The sequence below is a fragment of the Polypterus senegalus genome, unplaced genomic scaffold (assembly GCF_016835505.1).
Source record: "Polypterus senegalus isolate Bchr_013 unplaced genomic scaffold, ASM1683550v1 scaffold_8014, whole genome shotgun sequence".
Taxonomy (NCBI): Eukaryota; Metazoa; Chordata; class Cladistia; order Polypteriformes; family Polypteridae; genus Polypterus; species Polypterus senegalus.
Window position 1 is genome coordinate 2,661 of NW_024383487.1, and position 7,715 is coordinate 10,375.

The 7,715-nt window shown below is 41.2% G+C and overlaps 1 protein-coding gene across 1 annotated transcript; it reads left to right on the top strand.

Moving 5' to 3' along the window:
• Window positions 1-617: 617 nt before the first annotated feature.
• On the top strand, window positions 618-5,758 carry LOC120521516 (oxidized low-density lipoprotein receptor 1-like; the record flags this gene model as incomplete). Its single annotated transcript, XM_039743086.1, has 4 exons — window positions 618-878; window positions 970-1,121; window positions 2,184-2,257; window positions 5,032-5,758. Coding segments are annotated over 4 exons (614 nt in total), but the record flags the coding sequence as incomplete, so codon positions are not given.
• Between the last annotated feature and the right edge of the window lie 1,957 nt (window positions 5,759-7,715).

The window sequence follows — 7,715 nt, forward strand, 5'->3', positions numbered from 1 at the left end:
GAAGGCTATCCGTGAGAATGAAATGATTTGTTGTTTGGTGAAAGTGAAATCCACATACACAAGTGGCAGAGATGTGAAGTGGCTGGCGCATAGTGCAGGCCGGGGGGTTGGTGAGTGAAGCGAGCAGCGGGCGAAGCCCCCTATTAAAAATAAAAACAATCAGCAAACCCCCCCTTTTCTTTACTTATTTAAATATTTGTCTTCCTGATCTGTCTGTGTCATCTCTTGACTCCATTCCCCCTCTTTAAACTGTCACAGTAGCTCTCCTCTGCACAGCTTCATGTGCTGCTGTGTCTTTCTTGTACTGTGGTGACCAGAACTGCACACAGTACTCCAGATGTGGTCTCACTAGTGCATGATGTCATTTGAGCACATTGTCCCTTGACTTTATCTCAGGTTATTCACACTGCGCTGATGTAACAGCACAGCCATGTCACACTGAAAACTAGTAAGGCACAATTGTTGATCCGTTGTTACAAACTCTGAAGGAGTAAGATGAGCAGAAATCACAGAAAGTAATTCCTTTTCAATGCAAATCTGATAGCATTTCTTAACTCAAGCCTAAAAGATTTATTGTTTTGTATTACTGATAGTACACAATGGCTTGTTCTCCTCAGATTTCATAAAATTAAATAACAAGGAGCAAGACATAGAAGAGTTAAGAACCGCAATTTACAAGCTGACCAATAACAACAGTGCTCTGCTGGCGGCTCATGCTGTCCTGCAGGCCCAATTTGAAAGAAACATCAGTTTTCTACAGGAAAGTCAAGATGCCCTGCAGTCTCAGTACAAACCTCTGTATAAGAAACATGAAGAACTGTCAACGAAGTTCAGTAACCTGAAGAAATACTACTGTGATGTTAGAATTACGTCTCCCGGTGAGTGCTTTGCTGCAGGGTTAGTAGACTGTGGGCACCTTGACATCTAATCCCTCGTTTTTCATTTGCTCTTTTGTTTCGTTTTCCACAGATAACACTTGCCCTGTATGTAAAATGGGATGGATCCTCTTCCGTTCCAAGTGTTACTTCTTCTCCACTAATAAACTGACCTGGAATGAGAGCCGTGATTGGTGCCTGGCAATAGATGGACAACTAGTGAATATAGAAAGCTTGGAGGAGTGGGTATGTCACTTACAAAGATGGATTTAAGATAACTATCTTGAAAAACTGTATACTGTAAGATAAATATCAGGACAAGAGCATTAAAAACAAAACACTTTGAAAGTGCATCTCAAGAACAATCCCAGAAGACCAAAGCTGAAGTGCAGTCAGCTCAGTATGTTATTACAGCAGGAATGTCTTTCTTTAGCAGATTCCTCCATTGGATCTGGAGAGTCTGTCAATGCATTTTAAAGGCTCAGAGCGACTGCCATTTTAATCAAAGTCTCAGTGACTCTTTGTTTAGTGCTGATGTGTGAGAAAGTAAAGATTCTGTCAGAGGACTCTTTCCGTCTTTCTTCATTTGTTATAACTGACGTCATCAGATGTGCTCTGAATTCTAGATTGCTGTTTCTTCTTTCTTTTTTCCAGCAGCTCTTAGAGTTGCCATTTCTACGTTACGTCTACATGCATTTCTGGTTTATGGTTGGATATCTGAGAGATACGTAATGAACAAAAGGATCACTGGTGATGAGTTAGTCAATTAGTATATAAAGTAATTTAACATTTGCTCATCATTTTTTCATGACAATCACCAGGTGACCATTGCGTCACTCCAAATAAAACACAGAATGCCACTGAACTGCCCTTCTGAGGTGACAGGCCCCTGTTAAGACCCAAATCAGTACAAATGTCTGCAGATTCCATCATTGGTTGATTTCCATTGGGAGGCTGGGGTTTTTGTGAGATTTCCCCCAAGGATGTCATATTTAGTATCCAGTATCTCTGTTAGCACTCTGACACATTATTAGTGTTGGACATCACTGCCATCTGCTCAAGTGACACAAGAAGTGACACAGTAGCTCAGTTTATTATAAAAGCAGGTGACACACTGAGAGTTTTGTCTGATTGTTGGATTTATAAGTGGAGACTCAGGTCAGTTTATATTAAAGTAAAAAAAGGAGGTAAAATGTGTTTGATTTTAACCTTTTGATTGATTGTGAGTAAGAGTAACAGTTCAGTACAATACAGACACGTTCAAGTTTAACTGTACATCAACTTCTTAATTTCATGTTTTCTTGTCAGGACTTTTTTAATACTCTATATAAAACCATCAGAGCTGAATATAACCCTCTTTGGATTGGAAGAGATGATATCAGGTAAGAAAAAAATCTACTAGGATGGACGCCAGACCTGTGAAATCCAAGAGGTAAGAAGACTCCTTTCAGTCGAGACGTCTCACTTTGACTAATGAGCTCCAAAACCGTATTAGGCAGGAGCAGAAAGGGGGTTACCTACAGATGACACTTTACTGTCATTAGAGGTGACAAACACACTGTCTGCTGTCTTATTTGATAACATGAAACAGATGAACGGACATCACAATAATTTGACCCTTTCTGCCATTATTGAAACACACACCATTTTTGTATAAATATCACATAAATATGGCCGCTGACTGCTGACTTCACGTTTACCGACTCCTTTCCCTAATCCTGCCAATAATGCTGGCCTTACACATGTAGTCATGAATGTCATTTCTCAGCCCTCTGAAGATAATAATGAAATATGTTACAAGTGATGTCCTAAACCAAACAACACGTAAATAAGTGAGAATGTCATTTCTGAACTTAAAAACACCCGGCTGAGGTGCCACAAGGCCACAGGGTGCCACATTGACAGTGATGAGATGATGAGTGGCTGAGGTAGGAGTGTGAATGGACACAAAGTGACTTACTGAAGGTGTAATCACTGACAAAAATAAACAGATTATGGGATGTTGTTGGTTATAAAGAGTCCTCTCATCCATAAAAATCTATTCCTGCCTGCATATCAAACTGAAGGAGCTGCACACCATCCAGACAGGAAAGAGCCTAAACTCTCTCCAAAAGCCAGGCAGGTACAGGGCAGCCAAACTCTGAAATGAGTTACCATAAACTTGGGCAGAGCTTCATCATGCTGCCCCATAGACCACTGATAACAGTTCAATGCCAAGAGGAGACAAGGAGTCCAACACAAAACATGAAATGTAACAGCAGATAACAGAATCAGGTGGGCTGTCGTCAGCATGTGTATGTCACGTGTAGTGATGGTGTTTCCTCTGATAGTATGTGAAGACTTTGCTCTCATTTTATTCAAAGACATAGTTACGCATGTTTGGTTCTTTTTTATGGGTGTCACAGTGGTAGCACCGCCTCGCTACTGTAAGAAGACAATGGTTCCCAGGTCATTTCTACATGGAGTTCACATGTTCACTCCTCGTCTTCGTGTGTTGTCTTCCAGCTAAACTGATTTTCACCCTGTGACAGATAGGGGTCGCTGTCATCCCCTTGAACCATCAGATCAGACGCCCGACACCAGATAAAAGTCCAAATAATGGATTTATTACCATAATAATGTGCACAACACACCCTCCACTCCACAATACTCATAAACAATAACAATCATAAACAATTTCCCATAGTCCTTTTAAAGTCCTTGACCCGGAAGTGTTTCTCTCTCTCTGTCCATGTGACTGGCAACACTTCCGGGTCGGATGAAAACTCCTTTTCTTCAACCCGGAAGTACGTCATTTCTTCTGTTCCCGTGACTAGGACGTATTTCTGGGCTGTATGGAAAATAATCCTTCGGCATACCTGCAGCGTCCTCTGGTGGACCCCATGGTATCCAGCAGGACTGTGAAGAGAAACTCCAAGGTCCATGATGTCCTGCTGGAATCTGGGGCATCTGCACGTTGCAGGTAGGGCTCCATCTGGCAGTGTGGGGGTATTGGGCGGGATGAATGGCCAGCCATATACCACACACTCATAATCCACAAACACACACATTCAGTGGGTTGGCGATGCTACATTGGCCCTGGAGTGTGTGTCTCTCTGCCTGCGATGGACTGGCTCCCTGTTCAGGGATTGTTCCTGCCTTGGGCGCCTGTTCAGGATGAAGTGGGTTTAGACAATGGAGGGACCACTGGTTTGTTTAGGTGACGTGTTCAAATGTCTTCATTTATAAACTGAATTGTCTGCAAATGTTAAATTGTCAAATGGTATTTGTATGTATTAGTTTAGGTCAGATGTTGAGCCGCAGTGTCTACTGAGCTCTTAAATGAGGTCATCAGCGGGGTTAAGGGTCACAAGAGACACCGCAGCAATGATGGCCGCCGCACACAGAAGAGCAGTTGGCACTCTGTAATAAAGGATAGTGAGGGAGGCCATGAGGCTTTAGTAGAATAGAAAATGCCAAGTCTTCAGAATCATCAGAGGCCTGATAAAGTGAACTAGTGAGTTGTGTGTGTGAGGACGGCTACTGCAGATTAGCAGAAGTGTATTAAGGCAGAAAGCAGGAAGCAATGGCAGCATTTCTAGACGTCAGCCTCAAAGTCACAGCAATCAACACGGAGAAAACGGTCAAGTTACACAAATCACAATGAAGGCTTTGACGTATTCATTCATTTTACAAAGATTAAGTGGTTCTTGAGCCCAGCATTACTAATTGTATGTAGTGGAATATCAAAGAAACCATCAAAAGTGTGTCTGCTAATGTTCAGAGAGCTCTGTGCTAATATACAGTACCTTATATATATCTTTAAAAGTCGAGTTGTGTCATTTGAATCAGAATACATGAATGAAGAGTTTGTCAGCTGAGATCTTCAACAATGACGACCTGACTCAGGGTGGGGTGCGTGTGGGGGGTCATCGTCCAGTATAGTTTCTATTATGAGTGTCCTTTATAATTCAGTTTAATTCACCCTCCATGGCTAAGTGAGGCCCAGCCTGCCCGTGTACAGTGAGTATTGAATTTCAGTTTATTAGCCACACTGCTGACTTACAATCCTCTGGTGGCCTTTCATCTGTTTAATGTCTGAAGTCAGGTGATGTTTGTGAGCCTACGAGGTCAGTCAGGTTAAGGAGAAAGACTGACAGCTCCTCTTGTGTTTCAGAGCCAGCTATCATGACAAAGAAAAGTGTCCGGGGATACTGCTGGGGCTGAGCCAAGTGAGTCTATACGATTGTACAGTACCTATTCACTGGATCTGTGAGTCCGCTGCGTTTCCTGTTCGTATTTAAACTTCTCTCAAGAGTTCCAGTCACCTGCCAGAGCCGCTGTCTTCAGGAATCGTAAGGATCACTTCATCAGTAAATCACAGAGCTGCTAGTCTGACGGTCACGTCACTTTGTCATGTAGGTGACACAGGTAGTGAGTGACAACATACTCTACATACTGGACTGGGAGGACATGAAAGCTGCCATCTTATTGTCATCTCAATGTTGGTCTGACTGAATAGACCCCCGGACCCTGAACTGCTCAAGGTGGTTACAGATAACTGATGAGATGATAAAACCTCATTTACATATGAGAAGAAAGTGCATGGCTCCTGATTTTTTTAAAATAATTTTATATTTGTTTAACAAGCAACTGAAGATACGTCACCAATGTGTGTGTCCTGAGTGATGTGATAAAGTATTTATCCCCTTCCTAGTATTTTCTGTTTTTTGCATATTTTACATAATGCATGACCTCTGACCTTTATAAAAATGAAATATTAGAAAAAGGAAACCCAAGGAAATATAGTACAGTTTGTGAACCTTTCTTTATTCAATCATCAAAGTTATTAATCCAACAGCTCAGTGGCCGATGTGAAGGTGTCATTGTCCCCAGAGTTTCAGTGCTTGGTTGGTGTAACTTTAGCAGCAGTAATAAGAACTAAACACTCTGTAATTTATAATCTGACATCAGACGTTCACGTTACTGTTGAGGAGTGATAGCCCGCTGGTCTTTGCTTTCATTCAGACACATTCAGAGTTTACGAGTCTAAACTGTTCACTTCAGCCCTTCTGTTAGTACAAGTCAGCAGTTTGACGAGGCTCTGAAACTCTCGGTGTCCTCTGAGCCACTCAGCTGTAGGTTTTCTTTAGTGTTGTCGACCATATTGACCTGCTGTGTCATCCAACTACACCTTGGCTTAAGAATATTTTGGTTCCTTCAAAATGGCAACAAAGCCCCCAGTCTTCCTCACGCTACCCCCATGTTTTATTGTAGGTGTGAAGTTCTTTTTGCTGAATTCTGTGTTAGCTTTACACCAGAACTAGTGGGACCTGCGCCATCCACAAAGTTCTTGTCTGTCAAGATGATGAAGGTGACTCTGTGCAGTTCTGAGACGAGCACCAAAGCTGCTCTTGGATAGCAGAGTTTGACTTGCTGCTCTCCCATTAGTCCTGCTTTTACTCTTCATCTCTCATGCCATAGATTCATGAACACTGACCTTACAGGAGGGTAGACAGGCCTGAAGGTCTTTGGATGTTTCTTCTGGAATCGTCTGTGACTTCTTAACTCAGGCATTGCTCTGCCCTTGAGGTACTTTTGGCAGGCCACCTTTTCCAATGAAGATGTTGATGTTTTCTGAATGTTTTTACTTTTGGAGATGATGGCCGTCACTGTGTTGCATTGGAGTCACTGAGACTTAGTAATGGCTTACACTTTCCTGATTTCAGTTAGACTTTTCTTCATCTCTTCTGATATTTCCTTCGGTCAAGACTCAGTGTTCTTCTAGAAACTGTATTGTGACAACATACGTGATAAGTGAGGTTTAGATTCACTAAGGGTGTTATCAGTTATCTTTGATCAGCTCACTAAAGACACAATTCTGTTTCACATGCCGCTACAGCTGTGGGGTTACTTTATTACTTCAATATCTTAGGCAGGCAGCAACTAATAAATGATGTGATATGTTTAATCTGATTCCTGTCATCTAATATTACAGTTTGTCGAAAGATCAAAAGTCATTCATTTTGACAAATAGACAAAAAAGGAGAACATCTGGAAGGGAGCAAAAAGCTGAACATCACTGAGCATTTATCTGAATGAGAGCTGCCATCGTGAGGAGCATTTAATACCCGACATGACGTCTATTCTTTATCATTAATGTCTGAGTCTTAACACAAGTTTTATCACTTATGAACTCTCTTTAGCCAAATACTGAGGATAAGAGTGACATTTTTCTTTCCAATCTGTCACTTGGGATAATATTTTTAATTCTATTTATATTGACGTTTTTCCTTTTTTTAACTTATGTGCCAGGTGCTGAACTCTGTAATTTTAATACTCATTAGACTTAAAAAATGCTGAGGATTGATTTTTTATCGGTCACTATATTTATACTTTTGCAGATTTGCTCTAGGTGTCCGTCTCACAAATGATCTTGCCTTGCCCTGTTTTGTTGTGTTGATTTGCATTTTATTCTTAACTTGTGATGTTGTGCTCTATGATATAGTCTGTGCAGAATAAATATAAATTGCTTAATAATGTCTGTTTGGCTTCCTTTACTAATGCCCGTATTTTGTATTCTGACTTTGAGCAAATGAATTTAAATGTCACGCTTTACATATTTTAATTGCTGCGTTAACTTTGCTCACTGCCATTTCTGAAATTTGTAATCTTTCTGTGCACTCAGACTTAGTTCGATGATCCAAGCCACCCACCCTCCCTGTTCATCTAACGTTGTCTCCTGCACTGCCAAATGTTCCATTCTGTCCTCCCTGTCTTGGATGAAGTGATGTGGTGTTAAGATATTTTTTCGGTGACTTCAGTACCTTGTAAGTTTTTACACTTTGAAGAATATACAAT